The following is a 23,797-nucleotide window of genomic DNA, read 5'->3' as shown; positions in this document are numbered from 1 at the left end:
GTGTCGGGAGCTGGAGAGATGGCTCAGAGGTTAAGAGCACTGGCTGTCCTTCCAAAGGTCCTGAGTTCAATCAGCAACTACATGGTGGCTCATAACCATTTACAGTGAGATCTGGTACTGTCTACAGGCAGAATGCTGTATAAATAATAAACAATAAATGATAAATCTTTAAAAAAAAAAAAAAAACAAGTCCAGTGTCAACCATTTTGGGCAATTTAACTTGCCTGGGCTATTGTCCAGATCAACGGAGAATGTGAGTCCGGTAATTGCAAACATACTCAAACTCCGGAAGCCCCCCCTCCCTTGTAAGCTGCGTGACTCCACCCAGCCTCCTGTGGAATGCCTCCTTCATGCAGACACTGGGTGTATCATCTCCCCAAACTCCATACTGCTCTGTGACGGGGCCATGATGGGTGAGGAGTGAGAAAGTGAGGCCCAGAATGGGATGGTCAAGTGTTTTGCCCAAAGTCACATTCTAAAGGGTCAGGGTCCATAAGAAGCCATCTCTCTGAACACAGAGTCCTTCTTGCTGATGGCAGCAGTACAGGAGCTGCTCACTGCAGCATCAGGACCAGGCTCAAGCAGAGACTGGGCAGTGACATCGGCTAATGGCTGAGTCCATTCCAGCAGTATCCACTCACATGGCTGCCCCCTTGGGCGGCTTTCAGACAAGCCTCTCAGGTCAGCAAGGATGATCTAGAGCCGGGTTTTTGTCTCTTGTCATAAATGCAATGTCACTCATTCACCTGAGTACAGGAATGAGGCAAGGAAGGAACACACAGCAGGGGTGACGCTTGTGTGTGCCACAGGTTTTATCCAAATGCTGCTTCCATTTCTTCTACCCTCCCCCCCATAATACTTTCCTTTTACCTCTCCACTTCCCACCTCCCTTAAAATCTCTCCCTCGTGATCACCCCTTTAGTTTCATGACCTACAAACACACATACATACACACACACACACACACACACACACACGAATGCCATTTTAAATGTAGGCTCCCCAAGTGACATAGATGTGGTTACTTCCTTTTCTGAGTCTGGCTTCGTCTGAGTACCATAACAAGTTACATCACAATCACATCCTGCAAATGTCATGCCTTCATCTTTCCTTATGGCTGCATTGAATTCTATTGTGCACAAGTGTCACACATTTTAAAAAAATACCTTCGTCTGTTGACGGACATCTCAACTGCCCTAATTCCTGGCTGTCGCACACAGCAGAGCTACAAACATGGATGTCCAAGTATCCATAGTATGTTGACTAAGAGTCCTTCAGGTATGTCCCCCAGAGTGATGTAGCTGGGTCATGTGGTGTTCTATTTTCAACTTGTTGAGGCGTCCACATATAATTTCCATAGTGGCCACACAGTTTACATTCCCACCCACGGTGGACAAAGAGTTCCTTTTTCCCCACATCCTCACCAGCACTTGTCATTTGTTTTCTAGATGCTGGACATGATGGCTGAGGACAAGATAAAATTTCAAAGTAGTTTTAATTTGCATTTTCCCCAAGAGATAGATTTTCCCAGCATTATTTTAGCTGTTTGAATGTTTCTTGTTTGAGTGATGATGTACATCACTCCATTAACGAATGCAGAGCCTCCCATGAATATATGTTCATGGAGGTAAATATTATTAATACACACTTTTTTTTAATGCTGTCTGGATGCTGGGCAGTGGTGACACACGACTTTAGTCCCAGCACTCAAGAGGCAGGGACAGGCAGATCTCTGTGGGTTCAGGGCCAGCCTTGAGAGTTCCAAAAATGTACCCAAGTACTGCTGGCTAAATATATATATAATCAAACCAAATTCAATGTGTCAGACAAATGTTCTAAGCAGGGATCACACAGAGGAAAAGCGCAGCCTAGTGCCTGGTTCCCCCTGAGACCTGGTTGCAGTCTTGGCTCTATTTCCTGCCTCTCTGTAAACCACTTCTTTTCTGCCTTGCATATTTTCAGTTCTTGCCAAATTCTCCAACTCTCTGCCTTCTCCTGATGTGTGCTAAAATCTACAAGCTAGTTTCCAATTTTTCTCACACTTTCTTGACCTGGGGTCACTGAGAATTACAGACTAAAACCTGTCTTTCCAGGTTCCTATCAGAACTGGGAAAGAAGTTCTGCAAAACACAGGTGTTGGTTCCCACCTCAGCTCTGAGAACACAGCCAGGGCCTGTCTGGTGACAACCACACCACCAACCCACCGCCAACCAACATGCCCCAGATGGTTTCCGCCATGTTCCTTCACCACCCAGAGATGCTCTGAGGAGCCTCCGTCTGGAAGCCAGCCTCGCTAGCTATTGTGTTATCTCAGATTCCGATTCTAGCATTAAACTTAACTTCCACTTTGATTTTCATAAAAATTTTTCTCCTGTATGCCTGCATAGTCACAGAAGTCAACAAATATCCTCTTCTACAAGTCTCCAAAGGTGGTTTAATCGTTGCTTAGTGAGGCAAGGAAGCAGGCATAGTCAGTCTTCTGTTACCAAAGAAAGGAAGAATGTGTCTTCTGTTTCCTTTAAGAAGAAAGATCTGGGCCTGGTAGCACTGGCCTACTATTAGCGCCTCAGAAGGTAAAGTCAGAAGGATTATAAACTGAAGATAGCCAGGTATGGTGGTGCAAGTCTTTACTCCCAGCACTTGGGAGACAGAAGCAGGCGGATCTCCAAGTTCGAGGCCAGCCTGATCTACAAAGGGAGTTCCAGGACAGTCAGAGCTACATGGAGGTACCCTCTTTGGTAAATCAACCAACCATCCCAAGAAACAAACAAAAAAACCCTCCAGATAGTTCTTGCTAAAGAGTGAGTTCAAGGCTGGCTTTGGAAAATTTACAGAGACTATGTCTGAAAATAAAAAGTATTTTGGTAGTCAAGCATGACTGTAGTAAGTAATCTCAGAACTTGGGAGGTGGAGGCAGGAGATGTAGGCGCTGAAGGCCAGCCTGTTTATATTATAGAGTGAGTTTAAGTTCAACAGAAGCCACTTGAGATCCTGTTTCAAAACCAGTAACTAATTAACTAAGTAAATAAATAAGTATATAAAGAGTGGCTGGAGAGACAGCTCAGTGGGTAAAAGCACTTGCTGTTCTTCTAGAGGTCTTGGGTTTGAATCCCAGCACCCAGTTGGAAGCTAACAACCATCTAACTCCAGTTCTAGGGGATCTGATGCCCTCTCTGGCTTCTGCAAATGGTGCACAAACATCTATACACACAATTGCTTTTAAAGTATAAAGTAAAATTAAATAAATAGCTAAAGGATGGCTGTGTGGCGAGGTGCCAGGCTACCATGCAGGAAGTCTAAGGTTTAATGCAAGTTTAACAAAACAAATACCACACCAAAACCCTCGTGTCTTTGGAACAAGATCAAAGAATGCCTAAGACTTAGTTATTTTTCCAGTATTGTAACAAAATACCCGACAAAGGCAGCTTCAAGAAGGAAGGCTTTATTTGAGGTCATTGTTCCAGGAAGCCATAGCAGCAGCAGGGCGCAGCTTGGTAACGGTGCGTGTGCAGTCAGGAGGCGGCGATGAGCATCAGCGCTCAGCTCCCTTTCCTCTTGTTCAGTCCAAGACCCCAGCCCATGGGATGGCGCTGTCCTCCCTGAGGGAGCACCCTCCCATTTCTATTAACCCGATCCATAGACTCTCTCACAAAGATGTTTGTCTCCCAGGTGGTTCTAGAGTCTGTCAGGTTGACATTCAGTATTAAGTATCATGAAGGATTAAGAGCAACAAACCTAGTACAGTAGGCTGCTGTTTATTCTGAGCAGAGGGGAAATAAGAGCGGCTGATAGGACCTGCCAACAGATTACACTGATTCCAGAGACACTCTCCCTTTGACCTCAGCACGGCCCCTCGCTTTCTGTATTCAGGCAGGGCAGCTAAGACCTGCACAGTATTCACTGCGCTCAGAATGATCCTATCAGCTACAACCCTCCTTCTGGTTTCTGGCCTCTAGGAGGTAACTTTGGTTGGTTTCTCTTCCTTCAGGATGAACCTGTTTTCGTCTTTCTGCAACAGCTCCCCATTTCCAGGAATTAGGAACCAAAATAGTTCTGGCTTTGAGGTTAACTATGTGCCAGATAACACCCCTCTTCTCTTCCTCCTGTCACCACAGGATGGTCAGCCCCAGCCTGTGTTCTAAAACTAACACCCTGGCCCTTCTCTGTTCCAGGCTGTGACCCCAACTTTTTCATCTTAAGAGTTCAGATTCCCTGAGGTGCTGAAGATCCCCAGGGTTGACCTGTCATCCCCTGTTCCTGTTGGCTGAGCTGTTCATAGCACAAAGATCTAGATTTGACGATGCCAGTAGACACTGTGGCCAAATAAGGCAAGCTTTATATTTATTTTCTTTTTTTTAACTAACATTCAAAAGGCAAATGACGTCCCAGGACCACTGTGACCCGGGGAGTCTGTAGCTGGTGTGGTCTGACATTCATGAAACAGTGTTAAGTCTCTTGAGCTGAGATTTTGGCCTGCTCGTCACTGAATTCTCACAATAAGTCGTTGATGTGTGCCTAGCTAAGCAAGTTCCTGGTTGGAGCCTTCATCAAATTCAGACACCATTTCCAGGAGAAGGCACTATGTCAGAAGGACTAGATGAACAGCTGTCATACAGATGCTGACATCTGTTTGGGGTTTAGGGGTGGGGTAGGAGCAGGGGCAGTGGTTAGAGCTTTATTCTTGCATCTAAAGAAAGATGGGTTGAAGTTCTGTCTTTCTGGATGGCATGCTGTTTATCTGACTGGGTGATCCATTCCTTTGACCAGATGGAGAACTCTCTAGCTCACTGGAAGTTATCATGAGGGTCTATCTAGATGGGTCTCTGGCTGGAGCTGGGCCTGTCAGTCCAGGCAGGCATCTGTCTGAGGGCTTTGTCAAATTAGGACTCTGTCTGAGGTGCACTTTCCAGTGGGTGCATGGGGAAGGGATTGCAACAGCCACTCACTCCTGGTGTTCTTAAATTTTCTCAGGGTAGCCCCTCCCCCCCTTACCATCACCGACACTTACCTCTCCCAGTCCCCCGTCTTTGATTGCTATAATCACTGGGGCAAAGCCCTTTTTTTTTTTTCCCCGTCCTGAGAAACTTTTATTTTGATCCAGACCCACAAGTCCCATTCATACATAACATAGGGCACAGCAGCATGGTGGCTGCAATAGTCCAGCCATCACTGAGCGGCAGGCCGTATCTGGCGCACGGCACTCACACCCGAGTCCACTCCGCTGGCGGTTCCCGTGGCCCTTTAGGCCTTCCAATGCGCATGTTGAAGCCTGAGGGAAGAAGGGTGCCATGCAGAGGCTGTGGTGTGAAAGGGTAATCCTCCTTAAAACCCCCGCAGGCGCACCTCCAGGTCCGGGTTATAGGAAGAAGAGGACGTGGTGATGAGCCCTGAGCTCCAGCCCGAACTCCCAAACGCCCGGGGCTCTCCAAAGCGTACCCTAGGCTCTAACTAGCTCACCTAGCCCACCAGTTTGCGCTCCGTTTGTTACTTCTTCATAGGCGTCAGGTCCGGGAGGGTTTTGATCTGCAGGAACTGCGGGCCGGGAGAACCCCTACAGGTCAGCTTAAACAGCCCAAGTCCCAGGGACTCCTTAGAGCGCAGCTACAGACTTCCCTTCCCGAGGTAGCAGTTGGAGGCGGAGCCGTGGGCGTGGCCATGTGTGGAGGTCAGTCTTCGGAGCCCGACTTAGACAACCCAATCTCCCAACCGAGACCTGACCTCCTGACCTGGGGCTCACTTTGTGGCTGGAGCCGTGACAGTTAGGAGCCCGAGGGCGTGGCTACGCTGGGTCTAAGGCTGACCTCCGCGTGGCCGCTTAGACCCTCCCGAGCCTTAACAGGGTGGGGAACCTGCAAAGAGGTGCTCTCGGGTCTCCCTCAGCCCGACATCCCGGACGGCCCCAACTCACCACGGCCCAGTGGCGACGTTCCCTGCGCGTCCTCCGTTTGTGCGATGGGCCGCTGGGCACGTGCTGCCACCTGGCTGTAGATCGGGGTGTCAGCGCTGCTGGGCGCCCGCGTCCCCGGCCCTGTGCCCGCTGGAGCGCCACGCTTCTGCACCACGGCGTAAGTGTCGGCCATGGGAAGGGTCGGGGGACCGGGCACCGAGATGCTCCTGCAACGGGCAGCAAACAGAGGAAGTGAAACCGCTGAGCACGACGGAGAGCGGGGGGGAGGGAGCAAGCGCACCCCAGGCAACTGGGCTTCCTTCCTGCCTGCCCTAGTCCCCAGAGCAGGAAAGGAGAAAAGGGGCGGGCCACCTGAGGGCACAGAGCCGGTTCCGTGTCCCTGGTATCCCCACATCAGGAAGGACAGGGCCTGATTGGTAGGTGGGACTAGGGAGGAGCCATGACTTGGTCATGTGTGTGTGTGACCCCAGCATTCCTACAATTGAAATCGAGACAGGTGGGTCCGCAGAAGCCTGAGGTACCTGGCCAGACTGTCTCAAAACACATGGGAGGAGAGGGCCCGTTCCCAAAGTTGTCCCCTGGCCTCCCAGCAACATGTGTGTGTGTGTGTGTGTGTGTGTGTGTGTGTAGGGGGAGTGTTTCTAAAAACATCTCTGCCTAATTAATTACCTTCTGGGAGAGCAAGGGAAAGGCCAACCCAGAATGAAGGGGGTTGGTGTTCCAGGGGAAGAGCAAGCCTCGAGCAGATAGAACCAGTACCTGAGAACCCCACCTGGTGGGCGGGATACGGCGGGCAGGGCTGGGGAGGTCCTGAGCGACAAGGCATCCTTGCAGATTGGGGCACAGTTCTGCAGAAAAGCAGGCGGGGAGGGTCGTGAGGCTTTAACCTGACGCAGGCCACTGTGGGCGCTGAGTGTGAGCTTAGGAGGGGACCGCCTGGGAAGGGGTTCCGAGGAGGCAGAGGGGCCTTTCACAGAGTTGCAGCTCTCGGAGGTGTTGATGGCTGGCACGCAGAGTGGAACTGGGGGCTCTGTACCTCCTTGAGGTTCTGGTAGTGGGGGCTGGCGTTCTGGAGAGTGCTGGAGAAGAGCTGGGCCACTGTGTGGTACAGGAACCTGTACTGCTCCTGTTGGGATGCGTAGTCACTGAGAAGGGAAGATGGCGACGAGACGGATGCCTCCCTGTGTCCTCGGAGTGGGAAAACGGGGAAAGCACATACCTCTGTCTGCACTGCAGCAGGCCGCTGTTTGCGCATCTCAAGGACCACTTCGAAGAGGCTGAAATTGGGTGGGACTGTCTGGGAGAGAGAGGCGGAGTGTAAACCGGCCCTGGTAGGCATGGGTGAGGCAGGCGTGGGGCGCACTGCACGCAGAGACCATAACGTCATACCTGGGTCAGCAGTAACTGCCTCACGTAATCAACAGCACACAGGACACCTGTTCGTCCACAGCCAGCACTGACAATCAAGAATCAGAGCAGACTCCATCATGGCCTGCCCACAATGTCCTTTTTTTCCATTCTTTTCCTCTTCCCACAGGTCTTGCTGTGTTGCCCAGGCTGGCCTCCGACTTCAGCTTCCTAAGTGCTGGAATGTCAGGCCTGTCTAGCTCTAGGGATGCCACAACCCCTTCTGAGCTGTGCTCCCCTGCAGTGCCTCTCAAACTGGGATCCTTAGATTGCGTTAAATGAAACATTTTCGTTTTTATAGGTACATTGGTGTGTGGGATAATGTGTGTGGGATACTACATTTGAGACAGGGTTTCTTACTAAACTGGTGCTCACAAATTGGCTCGACTACCTGGCTAGCAGCCCCCATGGATCCTTTTGCCTCTATCCTTCACCCAGCACTGGGAGACAGGAACAAGCTACCTGTCCTGGCTTTTGCGGGACGCTGAAGCTCTGAACTCAGGTGCATGTACAGCGAGTACTTCCCTCACTGAGGTATTTCTTCAGCACTGTTCAACCTTTTGTATTTAGATTTGTGAACTGTCAGCTCCATGCCTTCTCCCCAGCAGACGGTCTATTCTAGCTAAGAATTCCAGGTCTCCCCATCATGAACACATGGCCAGACGTTTCTCAAAAGAAAACTACAAAGGTAAGGCTGGCTCCAAGCCTTGACATCTCTTCCTTGCCTTTCTGTCTCACCCTCTCCCTTCTGCCTCACCAGATCTTCGTAAACCCTATTTCCTAAACCTGCAGTGGACACAGAGCGGTCCAGGTCCAACTCCTTGGAGGCGACGGGCCTCCTCCACCATGGCGAGGATGTGATCAGGATGGCTGGGAACCCCGTGGTCTGGCCAGGACATGTACTGGAGCTGGTGCACGGAGCGGGATTCCTGAGACAGGGGCACAGAGAATAGGAGAAAAGCACATTTAATGAGCACCTACCACGGTTCTGAGTATATCCCACTTAAATCCACCAGATAAGGCTCGGTGGGTGGGAGAACACATGTGTCTACCTCCAGCACCACAAAGAAAAACAAACCCACTTCGTAATGACCCGGGGTGATGGAAACTAACTACTATCATGAGTGTCCATTTTGCAGAACAGGAAACAGCTTGTCCCATGCAAGAGCCCCTTCACCTTTTGACCTCTCAGTACCTTCTGGAATGTAACCTGGAGGGTCCTGAGAATGATGTCTGCATTCACTGGTGTTTCCTTCATCTGAGCGTGTTGGAAGAGGAAAGAGAACACAGAACAGAAACAGATTCCTGGGATCACGGACTTTCTAGGTGGTCGAGACAGGAGAGCTTCCTGGCTTGTCTTACAGTTTAGACTCTCTTGGACTGGCTCACTCAGTGTCTACAGTTCCCAAACCTTAGTGTGTATGTATATACATATGTGTGTGTATTCATACCTATTGCTTCCTTGTACATTTTCATCAAATTCTTTTTTACTCCAAAAGAACGTTTTTTTAACTCCTATTTTTATGTGCATTGATGTTTTGCCTGCATGTCTGTGTGTGTGTGTGAGGTCATTAAATCCCTTCGAACTGGGGTTACAGACAGTTGTAAGTTGCCACGTGGGTGCTGGGAATTGAACCCAGGTCCTTTGGAAGAGTAGCCAGTGCTTCTTAACCACTGAGCCATCTTTCCAGCTTCCAAAATATTTTTAAATGGTTTCACCTCCAATGATGATATTTCCTTTAGGTAAGTATTATGTTATTGTAAATATGGCCATATATTTTCAATTCAAACATTTTAAAATTTTCTTTTGGCCCAAATTTCTCTCACAGCTTTCAAGGAAACTTTTGTCAGAAAGAGAAATCCCTATGCAAACCAAACTAATCCCTTCACAGTGAACATAAGAGAATTCTATTGTTCTGAAATACAATGGTCTCATTGCATTTGTTAATAGCTAACCACCTATATGAGTAGTTCCTTCATTTCTGTGAACACGATAAAGAAATGGGAAGCGCAGAAACCTAAACAGGTACATCTGGGTTACAGAGGTAACTGTAGTCATAGTCAAAAGTGCTACGGCTGGGAAGAGCACCTACCCAGCATGCACTGTGAGTTTTCCACCATGGCAGGGAGCTGTGAGAAAATGGTTTATCTTTCCAGGTCCAGCCCCAGGCTTCTCATTCTGTAAATCTTCCTTGAGCTCACCCATACTACCCAAGGCCTGCAGAACCCACCTCTGTCCCCACCCCTGCCCAGCTCACCAGGGTGACTCGGAAAGGCCCGGTCTGCAGTGGCTCCTGTTCCTGGGCCCAGTAGCGTTCACACTTCTTCTGCAAAGTGAGGCAGGCAGGAAAGGTAAGGAGTGAATGGGGGGGTTCACTTTCAGAGAGACAACACACCCCAAGTGGAAGGACCAGCAGCTGCGGTTGACATGAAGCCAGTTGCAGAAGATGACATACTTGGACACTCCATAGGAGCAAGCTTTTGATCACGCTGGGGGAAACAGTTTGGGACACCCTCCTACAGCCTGGAGCTATAGCTAAGAGCATGGCCCACTACCTACCACAGACGTGAGCACTGCAGAGGTGTGGTCGCTAGTGGACTACCTGCCGTGCTGCCTTGATGGGTCACTGCGCTGCAGGAACTAAGGAGCCCTGTGTTTCCATGCTGAAGAAGCGCAGGTCATGGTTCAGAGAGGGCAACAAAGAATTTGCAGGAAAGAGAGAGCTATGCAAACAGAAACCAGGGAAAGAGAAAGTAGCAGATGATATATCTAACACTCTAACATTCTCTAACTCTGAACTATATGACACTTAAAAATCCAGCACCCAATGTCCTTGATCAGCAAAGGTGGAGTAAAATGTGGCTCGTACCAGGGGAACAACCAGGGAGTAGAAAAATCCAAAACTGACAGGGGGCGGGGGGGGGGGGGGGAAGACCTTAACAATGCAATATACATAGAGTCAAATGGAGATACAAATATAACAAAGAATGACATAAAAAGTAAAACCAGCCCTAAACAGGATCCCCACACACTCGCAATTCAATAATAGCAGGTTAAACCCCCAAAGACAGAAAAGCTGTGAACATGAAGACAGAGCAATGAATCAAAGCAAAGCTTTCAGACGTTCTGAGCTCAATTCCCAGCAACTGCATGGTGGCTCACAACCATCTCTAATATGATCTGATGCCCTCTTCTGGCATGCAGGTGTGCGTACAGATAGAAAAAATAAATTTAAAAAAGAAGAAAGAAAAGCTGAACGTTTCCCCAAAGCTGATGAAACTAGAGACTAAAAAAGTCAATATATTGAGGGTGGGAGAGGTGGCTCAGCGGTTGAGAGCACTGGCTGCTCTTCCAGAGGACCTGGTTACAGTTCTCAGTACCCACAAGGCAGCTCACTACTGTCTGTATTTCCTGTTCTAGGGGATCTGACACCCTCACACAGACATACGTGCAGGGAGAACACCAATGTACACAAAATGAAAATTTTAAAAATTTAAAAAGTCAATAATCTGTATTGGGGGGGAATATTAATATTAATAAAACAATGTTGAAGCATACCATGACCCAACTGATAAAAAAACAATATTAAAGAGAAAAATGCTGACAGCAACAATATAGAATGATAATTTCTTTCAGAAACTCTGCAAGCCAAAAGGCAATTGTGTGGTATCCTAAAAATGCTGGGATTAAAAAAGAAACCTTGGGCTGGATAGTTGGCCCAGTTGTTTGCTACCAAACCCACCTATCTGAGTTTTAACCCAGGTCTCAGTTGGCTGGGAGAGGGGCAACTCTTGGGCAGTTGTTCTGCCTTATACGCATGTGCCATAAGTAAATTAATAAAAGAGAAGCCTCGTCATATAAAAACTAGGCAAACGCACTGCAAGGAAATCTATGAGAAGAAGCTCCTCATATGTATGGAGCAGGACACCAGCTGGAAACTTGAATCTACAGAAAACAGGAAAGACAAAAACAGGTATATTGTTTCATTAAAATATTTCTTAAGTCAGCACACGCCTGTGATCCCAGCACTCAGGGAAGCAGAGGCAGGCGATCTCTGTGAGTTTGAGGCCAGCCTGGTTTACAAAGTGGGTCCAGGACAGCCAAGGCTACTAGGAAAAAAAAATCTATCTATCTATCTATCCATCCATCTATCTATCTATCTATCTATCTATCTATCTATCTATCTATCTATCAAGTAAAGCAGAATTACTACCAACCCTCCACACATCCTTGCAAAGAGAAAAACAAAAAACAACAAAAACCTGAAGTAGCATAAACAAGGAAAGCAAACTACCCACCAGTGACTCATGAATTTATAGCCCGAATTCTCAAGCAAATACTAGCCAAGTATTATGCATCAGGACCACATAGGATTAATCCTAGGAGTACAAGGTTTTTGAGACATCAGAGTGAGAGCTGGGGAGATGGCTTGGTGGAAAAATTTACTGCTTGCTGTGCAAGTGTGGGTACCTGAGTTTGGATCCCCAGAGCCCACGCAATACTGCACACAGTTGTATGTGTTTAGAATTCCAGGATTCTTTCACGGTAGGAGACAGAATCCCTAGAGGCTTGCAGGCCAGCGGCAAAACAAGAGACCCTGTTTCAAACAAGGTGGAAAGCAAAGACCAACCCCAGAGGTTGTCCTGTGACCTCCACACTCATAATACGGCACATACCACACACTACAGAGAGAGAAAGAGAGAGACAATTAAAAGCATAGCCCATTAGTGTCAGAGATCATATTAGTAAACTACAAAGCAACAACATAAGATCATATGAAGAGATGGAGAGAAAAATGTGACAAACCAACATAGTTTCATGGGGAAAAAAAAAAGGTGAAAAGAATTAGGAGTAGAAAGGAATTCCCCAATGAGTCGAGAGCATCTACAAACTCCACAGAGATGCCCAGCTGTGAAACCTAGAAGCACAGGAGCAAGACAGATGCATGTCAGCTCTAACCTCATCCCAGCCTACAGCAGCACAAACCAGGAAAGAGAGAATCCGAGCGTGTGGGGGGGAGGAAAAGAGGAAGTGACAGAGGAAAATGGGCCTGGGAGGGGTGTGTCAGGGCAAAGGCTGGAAAAGGAAGAAACAAAGCTTTGATTTATGTGCGACTGGCTCATTCTTATGAAGAAACTCCTAAAGAATGCATACTACACATTCCTGCCTAATAAAAGTCAGCAAGGTTGTTGGAACAGATCAAGGCAGAAAGGTCAATTTTGTACCATTATTCAGTATGAGCTATTCGGTGTGTCATAAAACAATCCTGTAACATCAAGAAGTGTAAAATATATGATACAAATTTTCAAATCCATAAATTTTAGTCCTGGCTGACCTGGAGCTCACTGTGTAGGTCAGGCTAGCCTGAGACTCACAGAGATCCACCTGCCTCTGTCTCTCAAAGGGATTAAAGGCATGAACTACCTTGAGCAAGCACTTTTGTTTGTTTTTGCTTTTTAGAGACAGGGTTTCTCTGTGTAGCCCTGGCTGTTCTAGAACTCACTCTGTAAACCAGGCAAGGCTGGCATTGAACTCATATAGATATGCCTACCTCTGCTTCCAAAGTGCTGGGATTAAAGGTGTGTGCCACCATGCCGGGCCAAGTACAATTTTTTAAACTAACCTTTACAAGGCAGAGGCTGCGGAATACCCACTTCCAGAGCTGCTCTTCCAGTGACATCCACAGGGTGTGCTTCATTAACTCAGCAATGAGTTGTGGCAGAAATGACGTCCCCCACAGTGAAGCATGTTAGAGATTTGATTCCCTAGGGTTTTTACCGGGTATTTCTCCATAGCACATCTCCGTTAGGCCTAACAGCCTATCCTTACAAAACAGCTCCGGAGTTGATAAGAGATGAGTTCATAGGAAGGCCTTTCTAAGAACCAGTAGTGTGCTGTCCTTGATCACCTTTTTGCACAAGGTACATAGCCAAAGCCATCTTCCGGAAAGGACTAATTTAGTGCTAGAAAGATAGCTCAGGAAGGAAAGTGCCAAACAGGATCCCGGCCTCACTGGCCAACCAGTGTAGCTGAATCAGGGAGCCCTAGGTTCCATGAGAGACCCTGACTCAAAATAAGATGGAGAGTACAGAGGAATATCCCTGAGGTCATCATCTGGACTCCACACACATGCTCACACATACTCGCATGCACCACTCCCCGACGGGCATGCACGCATGCACCCACGCACGTGCGTGCACACACACACAGAGGGCAAATTAGAGGACTCACTTCCTTACTAGAAGCTTGCAGCACTGTGGAATTAGTTCAGTAATAGAGCACTTGCCTAGCAAGGAAATGGCTTTGGTTTTGATAGTCAACACTGAAAAAAAAAATCTCAAAATTTACTAAAATAGTACAATAATCACAGCCTTGTCATGCTAACACAAAGACAGACTTCTAGATCAATGGGGAATAAATTGGAGAGCTTAGAAATAAGCCCTTACAATTACTTTTTCAGTAAAGATGTCAGGGATTGAATGGAGGAGACAAGGAATAACTGACTACTGCACGAAAAGAACTTTGGACCCCTGTCTCATTCTGTATGCAGAAAAATTAACTGATAAGAATAAGAAATCTATGTAAGAGATAAAGCCATAAAGCACTTAGAAAACACAGAAATAGGACATTATGCTTTAGACAGTGGCATCCTAGATGTAAAAGCAAAACCACTAGCAGAATGATAGAACACAAAAATTTAAAGCATGTCTGTGCCTCCAGGGTCACTGTTGAGGAAGAAAATGACAACACACAGGTTCAGAGATACTTGGCAATTGTATGTTGAATGTTTGTTTGTTTGTTTGTTTGTTTGTTTGTTTGTTTGTTTTTGAGACAGGATTTCACTGTGTAGCAATGACTGTCCTGGAATTCCATCTGTAGACCAGCTGGCCTTGAACTCACAGAGATCTGCCTGCCTCAACCTTGGTGGCGCTGGGATTAGAGCTGTGTGCCACCACTGCTCAGTACTTTTATCCAGAACTCTTTCAATCCAGTAATAAAGACAATTACCCAATTTTAAAATGGGACCTGAATGGATGGATGTCTAGATAAGACACACAAATGGACAAATAAACACATGGAAAACAAAACAGAAATGAGGTGTTTTTTTTTTCTTTTCTGATTTTTTTTTCCAGGCAGTGACCACACACACCTTTAATCCCAGCACTCAGGAAGCAGAGGCAGCAGGTCTCTGAGTTTGAGGTCAGCCTGGTCTACAGAGTGAGTTCCAGGACAGCCAGGGCTACACAGAGAAACCCTGTCTCAGAAAAAAACAAAAACAGCCAAACAAACCAAAAAAGGGATTCATTTTTTATAATTTTTAATTAGAAAGGTCACATGCATGTGGTCAGGGTTGTCTGTTCCTTGATGTTGATGCTAGGAACCAAATTTGGGTCCTCTACAAGAGCAGACTATACTCCTAACCAATGAGCCATCTCCCCAGCCCCATGAGTGGTTTAATGAGTGGGAAGGAAATAGCTGCTGAGCTGGGGAGACGGCTCATGGGAAAGAACAGTTGCTGAACAAATGCACACATGAAAAGACTGGTGTGCCCCAGTAACCCCAGTATTGCAGGGGTAGAGACAGGAGCATTGCTGGGGTGGGCATGGCTGCCCCAGGCTGAAGTAAAGGATGCTATGTCAAGGGAGAAAGGCAGAATGTGGATAGAGCAGGACAGCTTATATGTCCTCCCCTGGCTTCCTTTGTGTGTGTGCAAGAGCACACCCTTCCACACACACATGCACACAAACCTGAATGCACTCACATGCAAGTAAGTATTGCTGAACATATGGAGAAACTGAAACCTCTAGCTGGTGGAAGCATAAAAGGTATAGCCACCGTGGGAATAAAAAAATTAGTAAACAGCAATTCTACCACAGACTTATATTCAAATAACTGAAAAGACACAGACAGCACTAGAGAGTTAGCTCAGCCATTAAGAGTGCTCACTGCACAGTCACGGGCACTGGCGCTCAGATCCCAGCACCCACGTAACAAGCCAGGCCTCCTCTGTGTACCTGCAGCCCAAGCTCAGAGGTGAGCAGAGACAGGAAGATCTCTGGGGCTTGCTGGCTTCTAGCCTCACTGAGAAAAATTCAAGCACTCAGTTCAGGGAGAGATTCTGCCTCAAAAGGAGTAGGAAAGGCAGGCAGTGTCACAAGCCTTTAAACCTAGCAACGTGGCAGGAGCAGGATGAAGGCACAACTCTGCCAGTTCAAGACCAACCTCGTCTCATAGTGAGTTCCAGGCCAGTGACATACAGATGCATGCACACACAGAGGGAAACATCCATAACCGTGTACGTACACACACATACACTGACATTTAGACACATGTACATACGCTGACCCACACAAAGGAAAACAAAAGCCAGAATCAGAAAGATAATTGTTTACCCGAGTACGCAAACAGCATTGTCCATAGTGGTCTGAAAGGCAGAAGGAGCCCAAATGTCTGCCAACAGATGAATAGGTAAGGGAAACATGGCACAAAGCACTGGCATATTCAGTCTTAAAATGAATAAAATTCAGCTGGGCACGGTGGCACACACCTGTAATCCCAGTACCCAGGGGAGACAGAGGCAGGCAGCTCTCTGTTGAGTTCAAGGCCAACCTGGTCTACAAGGTGAGTCTAGGACAGCCAGGGCTACACAGAGAAACCCTGTCTTGAAAAAAAAAAAAACAATGAGTCAAGTTCTAATACACATGACAACATGGTCAAACCTTAAAAACATCAAGTGAAAGGAACCAGATACAGAAGAACCCATATTTTATAATCCCGTTCCATGATGCAACCAGAACAGGAAATTCAATGGACACAGAAGACAGGTGGCCAGGAGCAGAAGGAAAGGAAAAGTTTGTGCTTTTTATTTATGTGTGTGTGTGAGTGGAAGTTTAGGCTCACACAGAGGCACATGCATACACTCACTGACAGGCAGACACGTGTGTATACAGTGACACACACAAATAAAAACCAAAGCCAGAATCAAGCAGAGAGCTGTTTACCAGTGTGTGTAAACAGTATCACCATAGCGGGCTAAAAGGCACTGCGTTTGGGCACCCAAGGAGGCCAGAGGAGAACATCAGGTCCTTTTGGGGCTGGAGTCACAGGCTCTTATAAGCTGCTTGATGTGGGTACTAGGACCGGAGCTCAGATCCTCTGTAAGAGCAACACATGCTCTTAACTTCCAAACATCTTTCAGTCCCTTAAAAGGCAATTTTTATGTTTCTATATATTTTACCACAATTTTTAAAAGAAGAGACTAGTTCATATTTCCAACAAATGGCTATAATGAGAGAGAGAGAGAGAAGCAGGGAGCAGGCAAGAAAGGGTAAAGGCACTTTTGTCAAGACAACCCAGGGCCCCACACGGCTGGAAAAGAGAACCAATCCCCAATGTTTTCTCTAACCTCCACCCCCATTCCACCAAACGCATGTGTCTCGTGCACCCCCGCCCCCATAGGTAAAATGTTTTTAAAATGAGAAACACAAACATTGGTGGGGATGTAAGAAGGCTGGGGTTGTCATACATTATGGGTGGAAATGAAACCTGATACAGCCACTACGGAAAACAGTTGGTCACTTCCTTAAAATAGAGCTAAAAATAGAGTTCCGCTCTGACCCAGCAATTCCACCATATTCCATATACGAGAGAAATGAAAAGTTCTCGTCCACACAAAGGCTTGCATTCACAGCCGAGTGTGGGAACGACCCAGCACCTACAGCCTGCTTAGTGCAGAGGTGAAACGCAGACGCATTCAGTGGGGTGCCATCCAGCCATAAGCAGGAGCGAACTATTGACACGCTCCCGTACGCAAGAACTGAAAACACAAAGAGAAAGAAGCCAGTCACAAAAGACACCCGCTGCACAATTCCATTTTAGGGGAAACATGAAGAGTAGGCAAATGGGCTGTGATCAGACGTAGACTAGGGGCTGCCTGGGGCTCTAGACGTGGGGTGTGACTGCTAAGGGGGTGATGGAAATGTTGATAGCCTCCCTAAGTTGCCCAGGCTGGCCCCAAACTGTTGATCCTCTCACTTTGGCCTCCCAAGTACCAGAAGTACAGAAAGGAGCTGGCACGCCTGGCTGAACAGGTGAATTGTAGCTCAGTGAGAAGACATTTAAAGGCAAAAACAGCAGCTTGTGGGGGTGTAAGCGTGCTATTGTGACACGTTTTTCACGTTCAGGGTTATCCAATGTGTGGAGGTAGAGAAGAACTATGGAGAAAAATGGGAAAACCAGGAAGGAGTTACAGGTGGCCATGTGATGTTCCAGGTAGGAGAATGAGCAATGGGAAAGCGCAGGGCAGAAGACAGCCATGGCACAGGCCCTGAGGCGGGGCCCTCTCTGCCTCATCTGAGGAACAGCCAAGACCAGCAGAGCTAGAGAAGACTGTGAGAAGCAGGGAGGGGTTCAGAAAGATCAGAGCGGAAACTGGTCAGTGTAGGTCCGTGTAGGTCCTTGGCCGTATCATGGGCTGGAAAGCTCGGGCTGCCAGCACTGAGGAGACAACCCGTGATCAAAATGAAAGCAATCAAGGCAAAGTTAGGACTAGTGGCTTTTGCAGAGCTTCAACGGAGTTAGGCAAGGACGCGGCCCATAGAGCTAGGGACAAGAAGGAGACCCCGAGCCTTCCCTCCTCCCTGCACAAACCTCCCTTGCATTCCAGGAGGCTGAGGATACATACCCGTCCATTTTCTGTCTCTTGACATGCCATCAGGATCACCTAGACAAGAGGGGCAGGGAAGAGGGAGGAAGAGGAGAAATCAGAATGAGGTGGACTCAGAACCATGCCCCTCTCTGTTCCTCAAAGCTGACCTTGACCCCAAACTCCCAAACCAGGCGCCAGAAGTCCAACAGAGTGTGAGGCAGGGGTCCTTGCGTCGCGATATAGGCCTGGCTTCCATCTGTGCCCTGGGAAAGCCCATTCATTAACAAGATTCTGAAGCCCACCCTCCCCGCCCCCAGGCCACCCATCCCCTGATCACCAGCCTGACCCGGATGAAGTTGGCATTGATGTAATCTCCATGTCCCTCCTCCTGGAGCAGGGAAAGGATAACTCTGGTCTCATCATCTGCCAGCAGGTGAGACATGTGGAGGGGAGACATGTGTCAAGTCTCTGACAGCCTCCCAGGCAAAAGCAAGCAGAGTGACAGCACGCGAGTGGGGATCTGCCCCCTTGTGGCTTCAGGGAGTAATGCAGCCACATCAAGTGTGGGAGATAGAATGTTTTGGTGCTCCCTCGGCGGGCACTACCACCCAGCATTTGGCACACCCACTGACTTACACGGCACCACGTCTTTGTAGCGGTTCTTCCTCGTGTTCCCAAGCTGACTGCCGGCCTTGGTGGAGCAGACACCTTCAGTCTTCCAGGCCACTGAGCGGGCCTTGATGTCCTGGTGGAAGGCACCATGAGCCGAAAAGAGGAGGCAAGAGAGAGGAAGGAAGAAGCCAAGTGAGAGTTCTGGGACTGAAGCATCCAAAGAGCTCACGGAAACAGACAAGGAAGGCCTAGGGCAGACCCATCAGCATGAGGATCGATGTAATGATGTCCAGCAGCACCAAGTGAGCCCGGCCTGGCGCCAGGGGATTCAGTCAGGCTGAGTGGGGGCTATCCCCTGTCCCCATTGTGCAGATGGAAGTTGATGTAGGTCGCGACTGAACCACTTTCCGAAGGTCCCACAAGGAGGCACCCCAACAAAGGCTGAAGCCAGGTAGACTGCTCAGACCTGCGCACTCAACCATGTCATGCTATAGTATCAAAAATGATAATAAATATACATATTTGGACCCAAAAGATTGTTCAGTGGGTGTAAGTACTTGCTGTGCAGGTCTGAAGAGCTTGCCCTCAATCCCCACATCCCACACCGTGAGGGAGAAAACAACACTCAAGTGTTGTCCTCCGACCTCTACGACGGCGCTGTGGTGCACACAAGACCCCCACCCCCAAACAAGCGAAACTGGGAGATGGCTCAGTGGGTAGAGGTGCTTGCCCCCAAGCCTGATTCCCTGGCTCTGACCACCGGGATCCAGAAGGTATCCAGAAGGATAGAAATAACTCTCATGGCTGTCCACAAGTTCCCCGAAAAATGCACGTACATAATTAAAAAACAAACAAACAAAAACAGAGTTCAAAGTCATATGCAGTCATATGTGGTTATTATGTAGTTCTTCAAGACCTGCCTGAGCTACATGAGACCCCGTCTCAGAAGAAAATTAAAATAGGAGTTGGAAAAACGGCTAAGTGGTTAGGAGTCCTTTCTGCTCTTGCAGAGGGCCCAAGTTTGGTTCACAACACCAGCACTGGCCAGCTCACAACGGCCTGTACCTCCAGCCTCAGGGAGCCAACACCCTCTTCTAGCCTCCATGAGTACTTACACACATACATGTACACACACACATGCAGGCCAAATAAAAATTTAAAACAAATACTGTATGCCAGATACAATATAACAACGTGCTACAGAAGTTATCTATAACATGTAAGGAGATGCTATAGGTACGTCATAGCTGGTACGTTATTATAATTGGTGAAGGGTAATACTCCTATTATCAGGTGTTCATAACTGCAATAAAAATAAACACCTGTCAAGTTGCTGTGTGTTTGGGCCGCCACTCCAAAGTGCTTTACTTATGTTGATCAGGTTATTCTAGCCCCAGAAGCACCTTCCTAACAGTGGTTGGTATTAGGCTTTTGGTAATTTAATCACAAAGGTAGAAAAACACAAAGCCCTGAACTTCCTATGCAAGATTCTCCGTGCAGCCCTCAAATCTGCTCTCCTCATCAGCCTGAAAGATGCACCACATGCAGACTCATACACACTCTTTTCTTTACAAATTTTACATTTTATAGTTGGACGTGATGGTGCACACCTGTAATCTCAGCACTCAGGGAGGCAGAGGCAGAGGCAGAGGCAGACGCATCTCTATAAATTCAAAGCCAGACTGGTCTACAAAGCAAATCCAGGACAGCCAAGGCTACACAGAGAAACACCATCATGAAAACAAACATATATATATGTGCTTATAGATTTGTTATAGTATTTTATATGTGTAAAATATTTAGATTCACATTTAATTTATACATGTTTGTTGTATATGTTTACTTATGAACTTTATAAATTTGGATAGGATTTCCTCTATGTAGTCCTGAATGTCTTGGAACTCACTCTGTAGAACTCAAAGAGATTTGCCTGCCTCTGCCTCCCAAACCCTAGGATTAAAGGTGTGTCATGACTGCTATAAATTTGGTTCTATAAATTTGTCTATAAATTTGGTTCTTGTTCATCTTTGTTGTACCTATTGTGGTGGGTTTTTTGTTGTTTTATTTGTTTGGTTAGTTTTAGAGACAGCTTTTCTACCTAGCCCTGGCTGTCCTGGAGCTCTCTATAGACCAGACTGACCTCAGACCTACAGAGATCTGCCTGCCCCTGCCTCCTGACTGCTGGGGTTAAAGCAGACACAGTGGCTGTATTGTTACTGGGTTACATATTGGTCTTTGCATAAACTCTCTTTTTCATTCTTTGAGACAGTTTCGTTCTGTATTTCAGAGTGGTCTCAAATTATGTAACTCAGGCTGGCCTTGGACTCACGGTGATCGTATCTTAGGCTACCAACTGTTGGAATTACAGGCATGTGCTACCATGCCAGGCTGTAAATGGTCTTTTAATGTCATGTTTATTTTTATATACGTATACATTTCTGAGTTTGGTACAGCATATTTACGCATTTGGATCATGTCACTGTATTTAAAATACTACATTACCTGTCGTACGCCATGGCTGCTGAGTAGTATTCTCTCTCACAAGCTTGACTGGCACTACCTGATGGTTAGAATTTTTGTAAGCCATGTTAAAGGCACCTACCTATCTAGTGAGTACCCAATACGCGCTAGGAGCTTCTACCCAAACCAGCTAATTTTCAGACCAACTTGGTATTTAACATTCACAATTCAAAACAGGTGAGACTGAGGTCAGACCTCCCAAGGCCAAAGTTCTGAAGGGCCTTGGGCATAGACTCGAAACTCAAAACTCTTGGAGCTCAAAGGCTAGGCGACTACGTTTCCTTGTTCCTCTTTCTGCGGCCCAAGCCACTTCCTCCCTGGGATTACAAGGTGACCCAGGAGTGGCCCCGGGTGGGGACTGGAATCCAGCTCAGGTGCGCTGCTCCCTCCCCGGCGGAAGCCACCGCCCCGTCCCGGAGCGCGACACGGACAGCTGAGAGCGTCTAGCTCCTCCTGACAGCTGCAGACTTCACCCTCCGGGCACCTGCGGGCAGAGCGCGAAAGGCCGAGAGACAGAGCGAGAGCTCGGCAGGAGTGCCGGGAGAGGACACCAGAGAGTCGGAGGCAGGAGACGCCCCGGGAACGGAGGAGGAAAGGCAGACAGTTCCCATTGCACAGGTGGACAGCGGCGGGGACCGCCTGGCTGCGAAGTTCGGTCGCTGCAGTGTCACTCACGCTGAACTCACGGGCGAGGATGGCCCCCTCCCGGCGGTCCCGGGCCTCCAGCTGCTCCAAGAAGCTCCGCACCGGCTCCAAGTGGCGACTCATGCTGCGACCGCTCGGAGGTCTCGGCCAAAAGCGCTCCCGCTCGGGGAGTGTAGACGCTGCGGGGCGGGGCCTCCGTCCCAGCAGCCAATGAAGGGCCGTGGTGGCGGGCGGGCCGCGCCCCTCGGCCAATGGCATTAGGAGGTCACTCTTCGCCCCGCCCACAGCCACCGGCGGCCACCGAGCCCGGCGGTGCTTGTAGGCTGCAAGTCCCGCAGTCCCCCGCCGGCTTCCCGGCTGCTACCGCTGCAGTGCGGCGGGTTGCGTCCCCACGGACCGCTCGGACCCGCTTGATCCGGTCCCGCGAGCCTCTCCCGGTGGGCGGCCGCGCTCTCAGTCTCGCAGGCCGGCTTCCCAAGGTTGCTCTGGAGTCCAGCCGTGCAGCACGCGGACGTCCACGGCCGCGGGATGTCAGGGAGGACCGGGAAAGGCGGGCGTCCAAGAAAAGTACTGAGCCGCCACTGTGCTTAGGGAAGAGGTCTGCTCCTGGGCGTCTTTCAGTCTCTGGAAGCTGCTGGGAAAGCAGGGACGCTGGGATCCAGCCCTAACTTGAGGACCGTAACCCACACCCCTCTGAGAGGAAGAGAGTAGAGGGGTTGGGAGGGTTCCGGGGACACTTGAAGAGCCCCGCCTCGCACCCCACTTCAGGAGTTTGAAGGACAACCGCTGCTCGGGGTCCTGGGGTCCTGGAGACTGGAAAGGGGGCCGCGCTGAGACGGTAGCGGAAATAGTAGCGTGCCGGTCTAGCACGCAGGAAGCCCCGGCTTTCGTTTCCAGCGTTCCCCTAAGTCCCTGCATTCTGAAGGTGGAGGCAAGAGAAGCAGAAAGTCAAGGTCATCCTCGCTTACGCTGTGAATTCAAAGTTAGCTTGTGATACAGGAGACCCTGTCTCAAAGTTTTAAAAAGAAGGTGGTGGAATGGCCCACTGCGTAGAGGCACCTGCCACCAACCGTGATGTCCTAAACTTGATCCCGAGAGCCCACACGGTGGGAGGAGAAAACTGACTCCAGAGAGCTGTCCTTTGACAACTGCACGGACTCTACAGGGAGCGGGCATGCCCCTACACACACAACAAACCATAAAAGGGGCCTTCCAAAACTCCAGCTTCAGCAGCCGGGCTAGCGCCACCCGCAGGAGAACCCAAGAATTTCGAGGGGCCCCAGCCCCCTGCTGAGGGAGAGCTCCGAGGAAATCGGTTTTGGGGAAGCGCTGAGGAGCGGAAGGCCTGCAGGCCACAGAATGATCAGTGGGGCCATTGGTAACAGGCTGTCAACTTGGTGGCCATCACAGTCTTTAAGCGAAGGAATGGACAGTATCTTTAAGAGCCAGACAAGAACTGGTTTGGGCTTTATCGTTTGATCTCTGTCCTACTTACGTCACTTTGCCCACGGCAGCGCAAAATCAGCCAGACAGTATGGGGGCAGGGACTGTATCCAAAAACATTTTCCCGGAAAGGGGAAAGGGGTCTGGAAGATGGCGCAGCAGGCAAAGGCCCTGCAGCCAGGCCTTCAGTTCTGTCTCTGGGACACACATGGTGGAAGGAGAAAACCTCTTCCACAAGCCGTCCTGTGACCTCATAGGTATAACCCTTGCACAAACACACAAGTTAAGTGTAATAAAAAAAAAAAAAAAAAAAAGGTCTGGAGTGGTTCCAGAGGACTGGGATTTGGCTCACGACCATCAGAAACTCCAGTTCCGGGGGATCCAAACCCTCTTCTGGCCTCCACAAGCACCGGGCATGCACGTGGCTCAGATATACAGACAGCTAAAATACTCATATACATAGCATAAGTTATTTTTATTTAGTTTTTTGAAGACAGGGTTTCTTTGTGTAGCCTTGTCTGTCCTGGAACTAGCTCTATAGACCAGACTGGCTTTGAACTCATAGAGATCCACCGGCCTCTGCCTCCAGGAGTAAATGCCAGTGAGATTGCTG

The 23,797-nt window shown here is 48.6% G+C and overlaps 1 protein-coding gene across 10 annotated transcripts; it reads right to left on the bottom strand.

Annotated features, from left to right (window-relative positions):
• Positions 1-4,082: 4,082 nt before the first annotated feature.
• On the bottom strand, positions 4,083-21,901 carry Ptpn18 (protein tyrosine phosphatase non-receptor type 18). Of its 10 annotated transcripts, none has more exons than XM_055606552.1 (15): positions 21,772-21,901; positions 18,601-18,709; positions 18,311-18,387; positions 18,132-18,227; positions 18,001-18,039; positions 9,574-9,642; positions 8,511-8,573; positions 8,102-8,244; positions 7,298-7,364; positions 7,128-7,205; positions 6,945-7,034; positions 6,668-6,756; positions 5,909-6,114; positions 5,458-5,532; positions 5,132-5,269 (listed from the first exon to the last, which is right to left on the bottom strand). In XM_055606552.1, exons 1-15 carry the CDS (start codon positions 21,862-21,864, stop codon positions 5,202-5,204), a joined length of 1,362 nt encoding a protein of 453 aa, XP_055462527.1. In that variant the 5' UTR covers positions 21,865-21,901; the 3' UTR covers positions 5,132-5,201. The 10 variants fall into 10 exon arrangements, with proteins under 10 accessions (XP_055462513.1, XP_055462519.1, XP_055462527.1 ...); XM_055606530.1 differs by having other exon boundaries at positions 6,945-7,053; positions 7,128-7,201; XM_055606581.1 differs by having other exon boundaries at positions 5,194-5,269; positions 6,681-6,756; positions 6,945-7,053; positions 7,128-7,201.
• Between the last annotated feature and the right edge of the window lie 1,896 nt (positions 21,902-23,797).

The sequence above is a fragment of the Psammomys obesus genome, unplaced genomic scaffold (genome assembly GCF_907164565.1).
Source record: "Psammomys obesus unplaced genomic scaffold, mPsaObe1.curated_primary_1811, whole genome shotgun sequence".
Lineage (NCBI taxonomy): Eukaryota > Metazoa > Chordata > Mammalia > Rodentia > Muridae > Psammomys > Psammomys obesus.
This window is presented reverse-complemented; position numbering and strand designations above follow the sequence as displayed.

What these genes read in the sequence shown, in the direction of transcription:
- Ptpn18 (XM_055606530.1), bottom strand. Translation starts at nt 21,864, where the DNA reads ATGAGTCGCCACTTGGAGCCGGTGCGGAGCTTCTTGGAGCAGCTGGAG. An exon ending in CCACCAGGTGGGGTTCTCAG is followed by an intron (nt 6,115 to 6,667) that starts GTACTGGTTCTA and finishes TGCCCGTTGCAG; the next exon opens with GAGCATCTCGGTGCCCGGTC. An exon ending in AACGTCGCCACTGGGCCGTG is followed by an intron (nt 5,533 to 5,908) that starts GTGAGTTGGGGC and finishes CCCGGCCCGCAG; the next exon opens with TTCCTGCAGATCAAAACCCT.